The sequence below is a fragment of the Alosa pseudoharengus genome, unplaced genomic scaffold (assembly GCF_046254945.1).
Source record: "Alosa pseudoharengus isolate Yale_2024_CS ecotype anadromous, Long Island Sound unplaced genomic scaffold, YU_APseudo_1.1 YU_APseudo_1.1_scf_20, whole genome shotgun sequence".
NCBI classification, from domain to species: Eukaryota; Metazoa; Chordata; class Actinopteri; order Clupeiformes; family Clupeidae; genus Alosa; species Alosa pseudoharengus.
Genome location: NW_027468664.1, coordinates 11,808,555 through 11,828,554, shown reverse-complemented (window position 1 = coordinate 11,828,554; position 20,000 = coordinate 11,808,555). Strand labels below are relative to the sequence as shown.

At 46.4% G+C, this 20,000-nt stretch overlaps 1 protein-coding gene across 1 annotated transcript in view; it reads left to right on the top strand.

Annotated features, from left to right (window-relative positions):
• phf21b (PHD finger protein 21B) overlaps positions 1-20,000 on the top strand; it is an 83,230-nt gene that overhangs the window by 56,322 nt on the left and 6,908 nt on the right. The window contains exons 4-6 of the mRNA XM_076297312.1: positions 1-211; positions 15,947-16,039; positions 17,865-18,437. The exon at positions 1-211 is cut by the window's left edge and continues 53 nt beyond it. Of these exons, the coding sequence (XP_076153427.1) occupies positions 1-211; positions 15,947-16,039; positions 17,865-18,437 (877 nt within the window). The remainder of the gene's footprint in view (positions 212-15,946; positions 16,040-17,864; positions 18,438-20,000) is intronic.

The following is a 20,000-nucleotide window of genomic DNA, read 5'->3' as shown; positions in this document are numbered from 1 at the left end:
CAAGCCGAGCAGCCAGAGCATAGCCATCTCCGTGGTGCCGGCGAAGGCTCCCGTTTCCATGGTGACCGCACACATTAATGGACAAAAGGCGGCGAGCTCGGAGCCGCTGCAGACGTCGCCCATCAACCTCCAAACGGCGAGCCGCATGACGACGACGGCGAGCAGCGGGCACCCCTACAGCCGCAGAGTAGGAGAGCTGCCCCACTCACAGGTACACACACACACACACACACACACACACACACACACACACAAACAACCAGTCAGCTACACACTACTGTTTCACATTACTGTCACACAACTAGGTTTCACAGCTGAAATGCTATATGGCACTATATGCACAACTACTAAACACTATACACGCCCAGTCCCCGTCCATCAGCACATACACTATACCACTACTCCACACAGACACACAACTACTAAAGACTATACACGTCCATCAGCACATACACTATACCACTACTCCACACAGACACACAACTACTAAAGACTATACACCTCCATCAGCACATACACTATACCACTACTCCACACAGACACACAACTACTAAAGACTATACACGTCCATCAGCACATACACTATACCACTACTCCACACAGACACACAACTAGGTTAAATGTCTAATCACATCACACTCTCCACTCAACTAGTCTAGTCTAGACTAGGCTGCTCACATTCACACTCCATAGACCCTTTCAAGAGAGTTCCATTATCAGCATCATAATTGGCCCCACAAGGCTTCCGTTTTAACATTCCATATGTCATCTTAATGCAGAGGAAGTAGATTGGGAACCAAATAGAACGTTTATGCATTGTTTTTGTTTTTATTGTTGAAAGGGTCTATACACCAGATACTCCATATGTACATACACTACAATCTAATAGAGGCTCTCAAGGACTATGCTACTGGCTGTGTACATCTGTGACTGATTGGATTACATAAGCAGTACTCACCTGAAAATCGTATAAATGATTAAAAAAAAACCATTGCTAAATAAATACATAACACACAACTCTACACTAACATAAAATAACCAGTAGTAACACAAAACTATCTGGTGTGTTGACAGAGAATGACTAAGAGCAGAGCACAACCCTACAACTTGCACACTAGACAAGATAAATTGTTAAAAGAAGGTGCAGTACTGCTCCTATGTGTGACTCCCTGTAGTGCGGGTCTCACAGATGTAAACACACAGATGCACAAGTCCGCAGGCCCTCCATTCACCAGAGCAACACTTTGAATTCACAGACACACCTCAGTCACGTGGCCATTCACACAGGGGACTTTATTCCATCAGAATTACAAGCTGTGCTATCAAGGCTGCACTCCAATCCTGGCCCCCCCCCCCCCCACACACACACACACACACCACATCAGAGGCACACACACACACACACACACACACACACACAGTACTACATTAGCAAGTAACCTGTAGATGTGTGGCGTCTTAACTCAGGGTGGAACTCCTACTTAATGCATTGTGCTGGGAGCCTGCTGTTCCTTACGTTGGGTAGGCAATGGTGAAAAGCTTCCCCGTTCATTAAGGAAATATGAGAAAGTACATTGATCAGAATCAAAAATGGGTTTACTCCCCAAGCAACTCTCCTCATGCAAGGAATTTGATATCCATTTTACTGAAGTACGTCTTCAGAGTCAGGGAGAGAGAGGGCAGTGGAGGGGTGTAATAGGAAATGAGCAAAATGAAGTGGAGAAGAAGAAGAAGAAGAAGAAGAAGAAGAAGAAGAAGAAGAAGAAGAAGAAGAAGAAAAAGAGAAAGGCGCTGGTGATAGAGTTGTGTCGCCATCTGAATGTCAGTCACTTGAGGCTGGGAGTCGCGTCCCTCCCTATACGCCTCAGTGATCAGCCCTCCCTCCCCTTCTCTCTCTCTCTCTCTCTCTCCTTCCATCCCCCCTGCTTGCCATGAGGCAGGGTGTACGTGTGTGTGTGTGTGTGTGTGTGTGTGTGCTTGAAGCCCAGGGTCAGGCAGTGGGATTGTTTTACTGCTCTTTATAGCTGTATTGTTTTGGAGAGAGTGGCTGGGAGAGGGTGGGACGTGGGTTTGGGAAGGGTGTGTGTGTGCGTGTGTGTATGTGTGTGTGTGTGTGTGTGTGTGTGTGTGTGTGTGTGTGTGTGTGTGTGTGTGTGTGTGTGTGTGTGTGCGCGCGTGAAAAGGTGGGGGTAGCTTTTAAAACTCCCCCTCTGTCCTCCCAGCTGCCTGGACTCATGGGTAGCTTTTAAGACTCAGGACACATTTCACATTCAATCACCCCCCCCTCCATCTCCCTCTCAAACCTCAACCAAGTAGCAATGGCTAAAGAGACATAGAACTGTCAGTAGCCATTTTGTTTTTGGGAGTGAGTGATTTATGGATGGAGTGTGTGAGTGAGTGTGTGAGTGAGTGTGTGAGTGAGTGTGCAGAGTTTGTGGAGCGGTGGGATGCGTCAAGTCACACACACACACACAGCATCCCCTGACCACCTGGACACTAATGTGAGAATCGATAATGAGTTGTAATTGGATTGTCGGCATTAGGCCATTGTCTCAGTTCAGTAGCACTCAGGACCCCCACCAACCCCAACCCACTAGTCACCCCCCGCGATTTTAATGGGGTCTGCTGTGCGGGCATCAGAGGTTAATTTAGGGCAGAGTGAAGAACAACAACAGCAACAACAATGACAAACTTTACTAGCGAAACTCTGTCGATATGACAGGCCTTGTAAACAAACACAGCATTCCCTGAGGTGGAGTTAGTGTAGCAGTTGTTATGGTTACTGGATTAGATCACAAGGTTTTTTTTTTTTATTCTCAAAGTCATTGTTTTCAAATCAAGTCATCCTAAAAATGGTTAGTGGTTCCCTGTAGTTCATTACCCCTTAATTAGTTGCACAGTGTGATCAAATAATGGCTTAATTCTGTTGAATTACTTAAGTACTGCATTATACAACAGTTAATTAAATTATAACATGAGGTGCCATGCCTGTTTTGGGGGCTTAACAAGAAAGTCTTTGAAGAGTATGTTTTTACATTTTAATCTAAGTTGAGACGCCATGCTTTTTGAATGTACTATACCTTTACCACATTGTAGATCATATTACAGTTTATTATTATTTTATTTTAAACTATAAATTAATGAATAATGAGTGTAATTATTAATGCTGATAAATGCTACACTGGTGAAGTATTATGGAGGCCATATTATCCCTTGGGTGATATATTCACAGTAATGCCTACTTTTTTTTTGTGACACTGAATTTTTTTTTGTGACACTGAAGTGTGCAATGGACGATAGTAGTTACACCGCCGAGCAAGTCAAGTGCATACAGTGTGCGAACGAGGACTGGCACTATGTCCGCACAGCGCTTCATTTCACTAATTGCAAAGGCGACAGCGAGAAGAGCCTTTGCTTTAGGTAATTACGCCGAAGGACACGGTTTCCATCTGAAAGGGCTGACTAGAAAGGATTTAATTTCGCCTGATTAAGACTTTGTATCTCCACTCGCCTTAAATAGCTGGGGTTCAAGCCGGGGTGATAAAGTTTGTTTCTGGTCCTACTGCTGGGCGAGAGAGAGAGAGGGAGAGAGAGAGAGAGAGAGAAAGAGAGAGAGAGAGAGAGAGAGAGAGAGAGAGAGAGAGAGAGAGAGAGAGAGAGAGAGAGGCAGCGCAAAACATTTCATCTCCCTCGGGGTTTAAGTCCAATTTTATAACTCACAGCAGACATCGTGGATGTGTGTGTGTGTGTGTGTGTGTGTGTGTGTGTGTGTGTGTGTGTGTGTGTGTGTGTGTGTGTGTGTGTGTGTGCGCGCGCCACAGGCTTCCAGCTCAAATAACAAAACTGAAACATAGTCAGCTGATCATACCCATCTCTTGGAATGATTTGAGAGGCCTAGCTGTTATGTCATAAGCAAGACAAGCATGCTCCATTTGCTATCAGTGGTGGCAGAGTGTGTGTGGAATAGGCCCTCTTCAAACTTCACCCCAGTAGAGATGTGTTATTCAGTGGTCATTTGGGTAATGAGGAAGCATTTCAATATTTGGGGTTCAGATGGCGTTCACTGGTTATTCATTTCCTGCCTACAAGCTAGCACATGAATTTCCTAGATGGCATACAAGTTTATTTATTCATGTCATTTTTTTAATGACTAGGTTTGAGAATGGCAAAAGTGAGAGAGAAAGAGAGAGATAGAGAAAGAGAGTGAGAGAGCGAGAGACAGAGAGGTAGAAAATGTGTGGTTCTCATATAGTCTCTTTATGGCCCAATCCTTCCACTTTCTCAAATATGTCTTTATCCTCCTCAGGACAGCCAAGGTTATCTCGTCCCTCAGGCTGCCGCTCTTGTCATAGCCAAGAGCCAGATGAGGAACAGTGGAGTCACTACAACTCTGCTTTGGGGAAGAAATCTCTCTCTGGCACTCTGGTGCCCCTCCCTCTTTCTCTCTCTCTCTCTCTCTCTCTCTCTCTCTGTCTCTCTCTCTCTCTCTCTCCCTCTCTCTGCTCCCATCCAGGATAGTTTATAATTATCATGGGGTGCAGAAAAAATGTAAATCAACCTCCAATTCTAAACACCTGCACACACACACGTGCACATACGCACAAACACTCACACACACACACATTTACCCACACACATACACACACACACATGCATGCACGTACACACACACACACACACACACACACACACACACACACACACACACACACACACACACACTTTACCTCCCACATGGCCGTAATGTTCGCATGCATATTCAGTGGTGGGTGGGGATGCTTTGCTGGGCAGGAGTGCTTCCCTGGAACATCTGGGGGCAGTGGAATGGTACATGGCCACTGGCGCTTGCCTTCATATGGGCTTTACTTTGCCTTTGCGTTGCGTTTGGCTGATGTGGGGCTCGGCAGCCGGACGCCAGCGCTCTAGGGCCCACCGGGGAGTGCTTCCGACTCAACGCCTCGCGGCAAATGAACGAGATAGGCGCCGTGCCCACTACATCAATGCCATCCACCCATCCCCCGACCAATTCCCCTTGGCACCGCCGGGATACCACACCGCGCCACTGCTACGTGACGTACGGTCTTTCACACACACACACACACACACACACACACACACACACACACAAACACACACACACACACACACGTACACACACACACACACACACACACACACACACACACACACGTACACACACACACACACACACACACACACACACACACACAAACACACACACTCTCTCTCTCTCACACACACACACACACTCACACTTTTCATGACCCAGCAGCTCTGGGTAATGGACCCGGGCACATGTTACATAGTAGCGCCATCCTTAATTGAATTGCACAGGGCCTGCATGTATGCTGTAGGGAGCTGGTTAGGGGGTGGCGTGGGCAGTCTCGCCTTGTGACTGCCTTTTTTAATATTTCCACACCATAAGCGCTGGCAGTGCACAGAGGTTGTAAAGGGGAGTGGGTGGGGGAGGGGGGGGTGGGTAACTGGCATCAGAACCCACCTCAAGGGAGTGGGCTCACACCAGTGCTTTAACTTCACGCAAGGCTTAAGGAGGAACACACACGCACACGTTGGATGTTCGAGTGCCATGGCATCCTGACTCAACTACTATGCTAATGAGGTTTTCTAAGCTCCAGAAGAGTTCTTATGGGCCCAGTTCTAGGTGTGATATATATGTGTGTGTGTGTGTATGTGTGTGTGTGTGTGTGTGTGTGTGTGTGTGTGTGTGTATGCTGCGCAGGAGAGGAATGTATCTGCCTCGGCAGAATAAACAGTGACAAAAAAAATAGAAAAAAAATCTGCGGCCATATGATTAAACCATTTAGCCCAGCGTGAGCCGGATTAAAGGGAGACGAGTCTCAGTGTGTCATCCGCCCAGACAGCGACTTGTCCTTTAATATGGCCACTTTCATCATGGGACAGGGCCACTCTTAATATCCCCATTTTACTACCTGAAGTCTTTATCTCAGGGAGGGACACTCACTCTCCAGGAGGAGATAAATAGAATGTAAATACATGCTCCTCGTCCTCCTGACACAGTGATATAGGTCTGGAACTCTGCCCCCTAGCGGCTTGTGTCAGAACTACAACTGTAAGATGCAGTAGAGAAAATGTCTGTTTCCATCACTAGGTCACAGATACTAAATGAACTCGACTGAGTAACAGTGTGTCATCTATCTTTTAGTGACTTAGTGTTTCGTGCTGAGATCATTAATGGAACAATCTCCCCACACATTAATAGTATGTTTATGCCTATAGCCTTTTTATGTGAATTATCTCTTACCATCCTGCATCAACCAGGAATTATGCACAATAAATACTCAAACTCAAATCAGTTGACTACATTGCGAATCATAGATAAAGTAACACATATCTGGTCCTTTATTAATATGGTTCCTAATGCTGAACAATTAATGCGGAACAGAACATTTATTTGAGTGTGAAACTGACGTGTAAATATGTGGTTAATGTTTTACAATGAATCCATTCATTGTCATTCATCTGACACATTATTACAGAGTGTGAATGAGGTGAAAATAGAACCAGGCAGGAAGGGTTCATAGAACGGAAAGATGACTGTGCGGCACTGAAAAGGAGGGGTGTATGTGTGTGTGTGTGTGTGTGTGTGTGTGTGTGTCTGTGTTTGTGTTTGAGCATGTGTGTGTGTGTGTGTGTTTGTTTGTGTTTGTGTTTGAGCATATGTGTGTGTGTGTGTGTGTGTGTGTGTGTGTGTGTATGTGTGTGTGTTTGTGTTTGAGCATGTGTGTGTGTGTGTGTGTGTGTGTGTTTGTGTTTGAGCATGTGTGTGTGTGTGTGTGTGTGCATGTGTGTGTGTGTGTGTGTTTGAGCATGTGTGTGTGTGTGTGTGTGTGTGTATGTGTGTGTGTGTTTGTGTTTGTGTTTGAGCGTGTGTGTGTGTGTGTGTGTGTGTGTGTGTGTGTGCGCGTGCATGTGTTTGTGTGTGGCTGAGGGGTTACCAGTGTTTTGTGTGGGAGCTGGCAGTCATATCCACAGTAGCGATGTGCAGAGAAGTCCCTCAGACCTCAGGCGGCCCACCACCACCACGCAGCCAAGCAGCCAGCCAGCCAGCCAGCCAGCCCCCTCCGCAGTCACCTCCGCCTTCCAGCCACGCAAACACAATTAGCACGGGCCTGTGCCATGGCTGTGATTAGCACAAACAAATGCCCCCGTGATGCCCTGCAATTACTGTGCGCTCAGGAAGCAGTGTGGCTGGCTCTTTGTGTGTGTTTTTGTGTGTGTGTGAAAACTGCATCTCGCCACACACACACACACACAAAAACACACACACACACACACACACACACACACACACACACACACACACACACACACACACACACACACACACACACACATACACACAAACAGACACACGCACACACAGGTTTCATTGGGTTTCAAAGTTATGAACTGATGACTAGGGAAATAACCTGCTTCCTGGCTAACACTGAAAACTGATTTTTTTCCCTCCAGCATATCGTCTGTTGGTGCAGACTCTGAGTGGGTTCACAGGCTCAGGAGATCAGCTGTAGGGACAGAACAGTGGGGGGAAATCTGTTGTTCACCTCCTATAAAGCAAGGGCACACACACACACACACACACACACACACACACACACACACACACACACACACACACACTCAAACACACACACACTCACACACACACATACAACATTCTTCCACACAACAGGAGCAGTATATCACCAACTCCTCCTGCTGCCCCTGTATACTGCCTCAAAACCAATGAGTCGGTCTCCACAGGATACACTGATCAGATGACCACAAATCAGGGCAGTGTTTCTCAAAAACATGGCTGTACCTTTGACCATGACCGTGCATGGTTCAAAAAGGTTGTTTGAGGGCAGCTGTTGAGTATTGGAGAGGTAGCAATGGCACCCATACAATAGCCCCGATATGGTCATCATGAGTGCCCATAGGGATCTGGGTCATTTCTCAGGGCTACTCTCCATCGCCGCCCCACTCATTTACTGTCAGCTCACTATCATGCCAAAGAAAAGTTAGAAAACTTTTCAGATGACAACTTTAAGTCTCTCAGTCAGTGCTTTTGTCGATAGACGTAGCACAAAACACATTTGAGGAACACAATCGCTATTCCTCCAGGACAAACAGAAATGAAAATGTTTCAATAAGAAATGGTTACAGGTTGGCCTAGATCTACATTTTTATGATGTGCTGCTATTTTATGCTGATGCGTCCCGGTAGCAGAAGCTTGGCTGGAAACAGCAACTGTCATATCAGATCTCTGTCTGAGAGCAACAGTCAAACGCAGCCTGCTTTCTACCCCCTATTGATTCTGATTGACAGGTTGAAGTGCCGAAGGTGTATTGTAGTTTGAGTACACGCTGAATGCCATTAAAGTCACCGAAATATTGCCAGGTCATTTTATATCATCCGCTCAATAACTCTCTTATCATACACTCTCTCTCTCTCTGTCTTTGTCACACACACACACACACACACACACACACACACACACACACACACACACACACACACATACACACACACACACACACATACACACATACACACATACACACACACACACACACAGACAAGTCTATAGTTACGCTAACACGTACACACACATTCACACACTCTGGATCTGTCTCAGACTTGCTCTCGTTCTCTCACGTGTTGGCGTGTGACAGGTGTGTGTTCACAGTGTCTGGCGGTGATGGTGTGTCAGAGCCCCGTGCTGTCATTCACCGTCTCTAAATCGAAAAGAGATCAGAGAGCAGCGCCTGTTAGGGGAGAACCGCACGAATCAGACCTCTGAAAACGAAAGAATGAGGAAAGTGACAGGATGAGACGAGAAGATAAATAAACCAGAGAGGGAGAGAGAGGGAGAGAGAGGGAGGGAGGGAGAGACTCTGTCTGGTCCATGAAAAGGTGTCTGTTATAGATCCTTGGTCTCTCACTATCTCCCTCTCTCTCCATCCTGTCCTCTTTCTTCCTCTCTCTGTAAGGCTCTCTTTCTCTCTCTCCCAGTCTCCCTGTCGTCTGTTCTTCTCCATCTGTCATTTCCTCTTTCCCCCTTTTCCTTCACCCTCTCTCTCCCTCTCCCTCTCTCTCTCTATCACCCTTCTTCTTTTCCTCTTCGTCCTCCTCCTCCCTCTGTATCTCTTCTCTGCTGTGTGTGCATTTTCCCCCTGTGAGCACTGATGGCACACCAAATGATAACAAACACACACACACACACACACACACACACACATACACTCCACTGATAAACCACTGCCTGGGCTTCTCTCTCTCTCTCTATCTCTCTCTCTCTCTCTCTATCTCCAGGGAGCATCCCTCTCTTTTACACAGCTCCTCTCACAGCTTTTTCTCTTCCTCTCTAACCCTCCGTCTTAGCTATCAATCCATCCATCCATCCATCCATCCATCCATCCATTTGTTCTTCTTGCCACCAATCCTCTACACATCCAGAGAATGGTCTCCGGTGTCTCCCCCTCGCCCTGCTATAAATACAGCGCCAATATGACAGCCTAAAGGACAAATCCATAGATTCCATGGGATTTCTTCTTTCTCCAGAAAAGCAGGACACGCCTCCTGGTTTTTTCCGCACCTCCATTTTTCTTAGCTGCTCGGGGAAGCTTTCATGTGCCAAAATAGGTCAGTGTGGTAGTGTAGGTAGCTGACATTTCCACAGGGTATAGCTCCGCACTTAAGCTACCACAGCACAATTTTGTAGCAGATAAAAGGAAACACAGGCCCACATGTCAGTAAAGGCCACTGCTGTGCCTCCCAGTGTACACCATGATTCATAGAAATAAGTTGAGAAAATGATGTTGTTGTTTTTCTATTCATTTGTTTTCTATTATTTTGTTTTCTGCAGTGGCGCTACAGTTTTAGTTACGTAAGCCAAATAGACCCAGATGGAGGCCTACCCACACTAAGAGTTCGGGGATATGCTAAACAGACCCATATCTTCAAGAAATAAGTTCGGGGGGGGGGGGGGGTGCACACTGTGTTCACTGCACAACTGACAACACTGTGTTCACTGCTACAAAACAATGGACTTGCACATTCATTTCTCAGGGTAAAGTGCCTCCATTGGGATTTGGTTATCATGCATATTGTATAACCTCAGTGCTCATGTACACTACCTTTGCCCTCCAACATGCCAACCCAGCCATCTTACCCATCAGGCTCTGTGGTGAATTTGAGGTGACAGAGAGCTAGGGAAGCGGCCGTGGCCTTTAGGACGGGCAGATAGCAGATACGCACGGCACAATGAGACACGAGTACGGTGAAGCTCTCTCCAACCGGAGGCCAGAACAGACACCTCAGCCGTGACAAAGTGCCACCGAAAAAGCGGCAACCAGCTCAAAGGGCTCTTCAATTCATCGTGTGGAAGCAAAGAGAGAAGACTAAACGGTCTCCTCAAGCTTTTCTTTTCTTTTCTTTTTTTCTTTTTTTTTTTTTTGCCTCTGACAGTTAGACTGAAAAAAGAGGTGGAGGACAGGAGGGAGACAGATAAAGGAGAAAAACCTATGTGCCTACTCATTCTTTTTTTCCCCTCCTCCACAACTCTTTTTTTTCTCACTCTATCTTCCTCTCTCAATCTATCTCCTTCCGTCTGTGTCTGGCCCATAATGGGCTCTGGTGGCGTAGCTGGAGGCCAGCTCAGGTAGGCGGGAGTTGGACAGAGAGCCCAAATACCTCCACCGCGCTTCTCATCAGTGACAGGCGAATTTCATGACACTCTGCCTCTCTGTCTCACACATTTGGTGTGTGTGTGTGTGTGTGTGTGTGTGTGTGTGTGTGTGTGTGTGTGTGTGTGTGTGTGTGTGTGTGTGTTTGCTGGGGACGGAGGCGGTTTGCTGTGCAGCAAACTTAGTAGTCGTTTAGGGATTTGTCTTTTTAAATCATTGTTTGGAGAGGAGAAGGAGGAGGCGTGGAGACATTTGGAGAGATGGGAAAAGAAGGCAAGAGAGAAAGAAAGAGTCTCTCTCTCTCTCACTGTCTCTCGAGGAGGCCTCTGAGTCCATGCTGGGTTTTAGGGGGGAAGAAGGGGCCCACAATTACGAAAATGAATGCTCTTGCAGTGCTAGGATTTTCATCTTGGCTGTTGCCATGGGAACAGGCCTGGAACCCCCCCTCCCTGCCCCCCATACACACACCCTACCCCCAATCCCCTCCATTTCTCTCTCTCTCTCTCACACACACACACACAGACACACACTACCCCCAATCCCCCTTCACACACACTGTTTTCTCTCACTCTTAGCTCTGTGTTCTACAGTGAAATGGAGGGAGTTTGTGGCAGAAAAAATAGACTGAAAGACTGGTGGTTGAAAACTTCACCCCTGCAGTTTTCTTATTTATTTATTTGTTTCCACAGAGGAGACAAATATAAGGTGAGAAAGAGGAGGAGAGAGATTGATAGCTTGGTAAAGAAATAGCTAGAGACTCAGAAAGAGAGAGAGAGAGAGCTCATACCAAATAAACAAAACACTGGGTTTTAAAAAAAGCAGACCCTTAAAATGTCATGGCTGCCAAACAAACACACAAACACAGCCCCTCATAAGCATTGAAGGAAGCCCTGTGCATTTCAACCTGCATCTCAGACCTTCAGACTAGATGAGACGAGACTCTGAATAATCCACCTCCACTGGCTGCTGCTGAGACAGCCCATCAGCGGGGCAAATTACCGCCACACCACACTTTCCTATTACGTTGTCATTAACATTGCACGTCATGTGCGCACGCCGGGTAGCGTCTACTCGGTGGAGGTTATCCCCCGTCTCTCCGCGTGATAGGCTGTTGACCTTGGGTGGAATCAGGCACACGAGACTGCCATTTCCACCGGCTTATTACTGAATCAAAAAAGCATTCCGATGCCGGAAGGCGCTAACAGCACTATGAGTCTGTGTTTGTCCAGTGCCCAGGTGGGAGGTGGGGGATATGGTCTGGTCAGTATAGTGCTGTCATGTTATTAAACCACTTTGGTGTGTTAGCGGTTACTGGTGTCTGTTAACACTAAACCTATTGACAGGCTGAAGTGATGGGCGTGTGTGTGTGTGTGTATTAGAAAGAGAGAGAGAGTGTGTGTGTGTGTGTGTGCACATGTACATGTGAGTGTCTTTAAGCCTGAGTTTCACGTTACATGGTTTGAGTGGTGTTGCTGTCTGGCCCAATCTGTCTGCCAGATCTTGTTGACGTGTACTGTTCAAATCGGGAAGAATTGGGACAAAAGATCCGACAGCACTTGTCGCTGTAACATGAGAGCACCTCAAAGAACAAGACCTAACAGCACGCTGCTGCAACATCCCTTCCACCTCAGGTCTATTAACACTGACATGGAACAGTGCCATCCTAGACATGGGAGAAATGGTTTAGTTGTTAGCTTAGTTTTGTATTGCCAGTGATACAGCATGAATAATAACTAAGAGCAACTGCACAATGGCAGTTCATAGTTAGACACAATTAGGGTGAGACGTATGCAAGTACAGACTAAGTGCTATAGCATACATATGTTGTGTTCATATTTGTGCTTAATACTGTATTATATATATATATACCGTAATAGTTGCAATGTAATAAAGAATGTGTACTATATTACTACAGCATATAGTTCTGTGAAGCTACAGTGCTGGTATAGCTGCAGGTAAAGCTCTATAATGAATGCATGGGGGGGAACTGTGGGGAACATTAATAAAAGCGATGCCACTGGGCTGTGATATTTGATATGAGGGGATGGCAACTGATAATTAAACGGGACGGAAGGTTTAAGGTGAACCGATTTCTCGGTGTGCAAGCAAACACCGTTAAGCCAGCTCCTTCGAAAGCACCTTTGCCGAAGGCTTTTTCAGAGAGAAAGCCTGTGTATATAAGTGTGTGTGAGAGTGAGAGTGTGTGTGTGTGTTTTCAGCCGAAGCAAGCCATACTGCGTGAGACGACAAATGAAACGCACAGAAAGGTCAGACAGTTCTCACAACACTCATGTCTGGGGTATTAATAGAAACATAATTACTAGTCTGAGACGGGGAGGCCACTTTGCTATTGGCTGTATTGAATCTCGGCTGCCCTTTTCATTCTTCTTCTCTACCCCCCCCCCATTCTCATCTCTCTCTCTCTCTATCATTCTCTTTTTTCCTGTGTGCATTTTCGTTTTTTGGTTGCTCTCGCGTTACTCGATACAGATAATTTATTCACTGCACACAGAATACCCTCGGCAAGGGCAAGAGAAGTGTGTGTGTGTGTGGGATGGCGTGCCGTGGTGTTGCGTGGCATTTCCGTGCCGCTGTGCCAGGAGGCTGCCCCGCGTGATGTGTCCATGTCACTCCGGTTATGACCGGCACGGCTCAGGCTAGAGGGGTCATTCACAGAAAGCATGTCTCACCTTCAGTTCCACGCTCAAGCCCATCTCCTTGAGTAAAGAAAGCAGAGCACTCACCAATCAAGTAAAGTATCATCCTACTGATGATACTTTACTTGAAGATAGACAAAGTTATGGAGCTATATATATATATATATATATATATATATATATATATATAATGTGGATAAAAAGTTAGGTATAGATATGAGTGAAAAGAGAAAGGGTAAGAAAGATAGAATGGTTTTATTTTGTGTTTAGCATGGGTAGCTGACACAAGTCTCTTCCTATTGTGAGTCTTTTCATCTCTCAGCTGTCACCCAAAACAAACAGCAATCATAAACTGACTGTCTTCAGATCATTCATCATTCACTTAACGTGCAAAGCTAGAGGACACACACACACACACATACAGCTGACGTGGCGCTAGGGTTGCCACATTTGATTTGTGAAAATCTGGGACATTCATTGCCGACGCCCCCCCCCCCCAAAAAAAAAAGTTATGATTTTGACTAATGTTAAATGCCTTTAATTATACTAGGCCTATTACTGGTTTTAAATAATAATTTATTAACAAATAAGTACTTTAAGGTTGCTTATAATGCCCTTTTACCAGCTCTTTTAAGATATAAGGCTAAACCATAAAACATTAACAATACTATGCATAATATTAAGTTGTTAGCCTACCCACTCCGAAAAGTTACCCATTTTCACCTCGTCGGCGTTGTGTAGGCCTATCTCTTTTTCTTAGCCGCTGGCCCTGACTTTGATTGTAGGCCTATATCGTCCTCCATCTCGCGCCCCATTTTATCAAACCAAATCGAACCGAAATTTCTTTTTTAGTAGGCTACCCTCTCCAATCTGTTGCCTACCCGCACGCACTCACTCTCTTGGACATGCTTGCCGTGCACGGCCGGTAGTTGTTAGGTGGTGCTGATGGTTAACATAAACTTTCGTTTCGCAGGTCTGCATTACAACCAATCAAATAAGCGCATGCCTGCCTCTGACAGCAGGATACAATCAAGATAACTTAAGAAAAATAGTAGGAATGCAGGAGCGGAACGTAGGTTTTATTAAAAGTGAAACTAAGGAATACTTAAAAAAAGTGCCTTTGCACCAAAAAACGGGACATTTGGTGTCCCGGGAAAGATGATCAATTTTCCGGGACAGACATTAAAAAAAGAGAACAATCCCGGGAAAACCAGAACGTGTGGCAACCCTACGTGGCGCCCTAACCTAATCAAAGTGCTGTGCATCGCAGGTAGTATTACATAACTTACATTACAAGTAATAAGGGGAGCCAGTGTCCTCACTGTGCAGGGCGCTTGTGCCTACAAATCCCAGATGACGTGTCCCAGTTTCTTTGAGCAAGTCCCTTATGTAAAGGTGAACACTCTGAGGGTTGGCCTCCATCTGCGCACTAGCCATGCGCAGGGTCTGAACACACGCGAGAGAGGGAGGTGAACGGAGATGGACAAAAGGCACTCTGGCCACGTTGCTGCTGAGCTCACTTTCAGCATGTATAGTACATGTCTTTAATCATTTCATTATGACAATAGACGTCGAAGGAGTGCTTTGGATCATCCCCCCCCCCCCCTTAACACCCTGGTCAAGTGTTCAAACACAGCATCCCGGTAGAATTCTGCAACTGCCCACTCCAGCTGCTACAAAGGCTTGTGTGTGTGTGAGTGTGTGTCGGCGCGTGTAAACGGAGAGACATGTTCAAGTGCCTCTCTCTTTCCCAAGTCAACCTTGAGAGGCTATTCAGTGATTCAGTGGCTTTTTTTGTATTTTTTATGGCTGTCGGCTTGCTTGGCCTGTTCAGTGAGACGTTCACCGTGCAGCGGGCTGAACAAACGGCGTATGCACACACACACACACACGGGTGATGGATGCCTGCTGCAACAAATAAACCCAGTGCCTGAGGCTTAAGGCTTGGAGGGGGACATTTAATAGCGTGGCCTCATGTGACATGCTGACCTGCCTTACCTTTCATTATCACTGGTCTCTGCTGTTCGAGTGGATGGTCAGTCAGGCTTGGCCTCTAACTTACTTTTCTAACCTGTGTAAGGCGGATCACAGCAGGGAACATCACAAGTTGCCTTCAGGTCAGGCTGCGGTGAAATACAAATGCTGTGTGGTGTATGTGAACTGTATTCATGGAGATGCTGTGAAAGACATGATTTGCTGCAGAGCAAATCTAGTCTGCAGAAGAAATCAAATCTAGTCCATTTAAACCTCTCTCTTGATTCATACAGAGACCCAGATTTACTAAAGGCTTGCTTGTGATGTATCTTTAATTGTGTCCTCCAGAAGAGAAAAGTAACGTTGCTATTTTTAATCCTCCTCTAAACCAGTACACTAGATTGGAAAGTTGTTTTGTTGGTAGTAAATCAGTACCAAACATACTTACTCAGAAAGCCATTACTGATTTATTCATGTAAACATCCATGTCACTGCTATGTTTTGACACATCTCTATCTCCCTCTCTCCACCTCTCTCTCTTCATCTCTCTCTCTCTCTCCATCTCTCTCCCTCTCTCTCCCTCAGATGCTGGGAACACTCACTGCTGTACCCATAAAGGTGCCTCAGGTCAGCTCTCTGCACCGGCTGGCAGGGCAGGCGTCCACAGTGCTACCTCAGGTACACACACACACACACACACACACACACACACACACACACACACACACAAAACACACATACACACACACAACACACCCACACACACACACACACAGATACACACACAGATACACACACACTCACAAAACACACACACACACACACACACACAAACAAACACACACACACAAACACACACACACACACACACACACACACACGGTGCATATGCTCTGCCCGTACACAAACACAAACTTACAGACATAAAATATGCACTCTGAAAAATGAATACATACCACTGAATTAATTCCCATAATAAACACCTACAACCCTATGGGCAACACTAAGTACATGACCTAGATATGGCATAGATTATGTGGGGTTATTGGATTAAATGTCAAAATCGGATTAAGACAAATAAAAAAAAGTATCAACAACATACATTCTCACGCAGACACACCCTCCCATCCACCTCCACACACACACACACACACACACACACACACACACACACACACACACACACTCACTCACACACACACACACTCCTGCCCCCTGACACAAACCGGCCCATTTTCTTAGAGAAAACAACTTAAATTTTTAAAAGGACGGCTGTCCTCTGCACCTTCATGTGCTGAATAAGAACAAAAACCCCACAAACACATACACTCATAAACACACACACACACACACCAGTGCAGCGCTGACGGAGCAGCCATGTAGTATCAGTAGTATCTCTGCGGGCCTGTACGGAGCCAAATCTGGCAGATTATCTGATAAATGGCCAGGGCTAATAAATCTTCCAAGAGTCCACTTCTCAGACCACAGCTTCTCCCAATTGGGGCTTTGAACTCAATTAATCCCCTTTGCCATTTTCAGCTCATTTGTTTTCACGGCTCTCCCTGGATCAGTGGAGAAGATGTTATTGGAGCTGGGAGCTTTGCTGTTTGCCAGCCAGGGGGCCTGGATGGCCGGTGTAGGGCTGCTGAACGGTCACAAGGTGGCAGCAGAGACCCTGGCAAAAAGGGGTCTGGCTCAGCACGCCACAGACACATACTGAGCAGACAAAACAATGACTCATAGATACTCTCGGATCAAAGACATACGCTCTCACAGCACGCGTGCACATACACGCACATGCGCGCACACACACACACACACTACACACACTCAAACACAGAAATACTTACTCTCACACACCCACAACAAACATTGCACACTAACACACTGACATAATGCCGTCTTAAAATGACAGTTGTACAACTCGTTTGTATCAGCCAATGTAAAAACCGGCGCTTACACACTCAAGTTGTTACAATCTGATATTCTGCACCTGTTGAAAAAAAAATAGTGTGTCTAGGCATGAAACTTCAACTCAAGTGTATTTAACTGACTGTTCAGTAAAGCACACGGCCCCATATGTGTAAGCGCAAAACCTGAGCTATTCTATTCTCAAGTCCTAAGCACTGTGGAAAGGAGAAGAGCGAGATCTGAAGGTTGTGGACAACAAACACAGATAATATCTATTATGTTCTTGTACAAAACTCAAATACTGTATATGAAACAGGACCATGAATATATACTCCCAGCCCAACATTATGACTTGAGTCATTACATTTTATTAATGACTTTGGGTTGAACTTTGTGCATAAAAAATGCGCTATATAGATAAAAGACTTACTTACTTTGCCTCCACATTACCACCACAATTATCACAATTATTTAATATGTCATGCAACTGGATTTCTTTCTTGGTATGAGGATGTTGCTGTTTGGAATGACACTACTGAGCGATGAAACTGACCCCTCCACCCCCCCCCCCCCTCCTCCTCCCCATCTCTAGGTTAGGCCAAAGACCATGATCCCGGACAGCCTCCCGGTCAGCCCGTGTCAGCAGGAGCAGCAGTCCAGCCAGCCGGTGCAGTCGGTGCAGCCGCTCAGCCTGATCCGCAGCATCCACAGCCACAGCAGCAGCAACAGTAACAACAACAACAGCAGCAGCATGGTGGTGCTCCCACTGACCCCTCGCATCCAGGGCCCCCCCGCGTTGCCCACTGCCAACTGCACCTTCAGCCCCGAGCGCCTGCCCCAGCAGCAGCAGCATCAGCATCAGCATCAGCTTCAGCAGCCCAACGGCCAGCAGCAGCAGCTGAGTGACCGCTCACCGCCACCGCAGACCAACGCCGCCGCTGCTGCTGTCATCGTCAACGCCACCGCCGCCACCACCCCTGCCGCGCCAGTGCAAGCTCCCGTGCCCACCACACCTCCAGCGGCCGTCGTGTCCACGGGGAGCGCCAGCTCCAGCCCGGGGGTGGCCTACGCCATCATCTCCACGCCGACCGCGGCCGGCAACGGGGTGGCGGCGGTCAGCGAAGCGGTGAAGGTCCAGCCGCTGCTGTTCAGCAGCGACAACAAGGTGAGGATGAGGAGTGTGTGCAAACATAGACAGCTTACTCAACTACACACTTATACATCTACATCTACATCTACGTACACATACACACATTCTACTCACCTATACACACACACACACAGCACTAAACCCTGAATTGCTCTGAGGAGACTTTAATTAATGTATGTACTGTATGTTGTCAGTCAAATGAATAAGTAAGTACAGTAAGTACTCACCAACATATACTTCACACTTTATAGTTTATACTACTTTTTATCCCACATCAGACATATTTAAAGGTGCTCTAAGCGACGTTGAGTAATATCACTTCTGTTGACGTTCAAACAAAACAGAGAGCTAGCTTTCCCCTCCCTCCCCCTTCCTCCTGTGTAACTGAAACTCTCCTGAACGTGCATCTCGTCGGTGAATGGCTGAAAAAGTTTGTTATGTTTCATGGTCCAGGCTGTACCAGCTGTTTTTGTTGCCGTTTTTGGAGCCTGGGCTATCTACGTACAGACTACGTACTTTTAAATTGTATTCAGGGAACAGGCAGCTAGTGGAGTGTGAGGAGATGTTTGCTGTATGTGACAAAAAATGTTTTAGCTTAGAAACCGTATAACATCTCTTAGAGCACCTTTAAACATATACATACAGTACGATATACTACATGTTACCCATCTACAGTTATGTCCATGCACACACAGTCCTAGTCATTGGCTTCAGCCCTTATCTGTTTACATATTTACACTGTCATAAACACAGTCAGTCATTTCTCACTTTGTCATTCCCAGTCCACACATATTACACACACCCATGATAATTACGTTGCTATGACACACCATTACATGACATTCCGTTGCTATGACACACCATTACATGACATTCCCAAATATGAGCACACACGGTAGGTCGCTCCAAGATTCCTGCGGTGGCATTCTCAGACGCAGGCACATGACCAACTCAATGTCAGCAGGCGGATAAGTGCTTTTCATAATCCCTCCGCTAGACGACTCGACCCCCCCCCCCCACACACACACCCGACTCTAAAATCAATGACCCGCACCTGCCAATTCCTCAGCCCACCTCTGCTTGACGTCTGCACTCTGATTGGATGGTTTAACCTTGGCGTTGGTGACTCGTCATCAGGTGACACAGGCACTGGCCAAGGTTAAACCCCCCCAATCACGTATCGTTTTCTTTTTTTTGGTGTTCTTGGTCTCATCTGGCCTGTCGTGGTGCCATGGCCTGACCTCCCGGTTGGGCAAGAGCGATCCATCTGGGGGCACTGTGAAAAATGCAGGGGTGGTTGAGGGGTACGGGAGAAAGATTTGTGAGCCTCATTAGGATGTCATTACAAAGAGAAGCCCCACTCTTTACTGCTGTCACCTTTGGTTCCCATTTGCTTCCATACACACACACACACACACACACACACACACACACACACACACACACACACACACACACACACTCACTCACAGACACACATACACCTCCTGGGTCAAGGCCCCGTGCCAGCAAGAGCAACGTGCAATATGAAATATATCGACAGGGAAGCCATTTGTAAAGACCCTAATTTTAATCTTA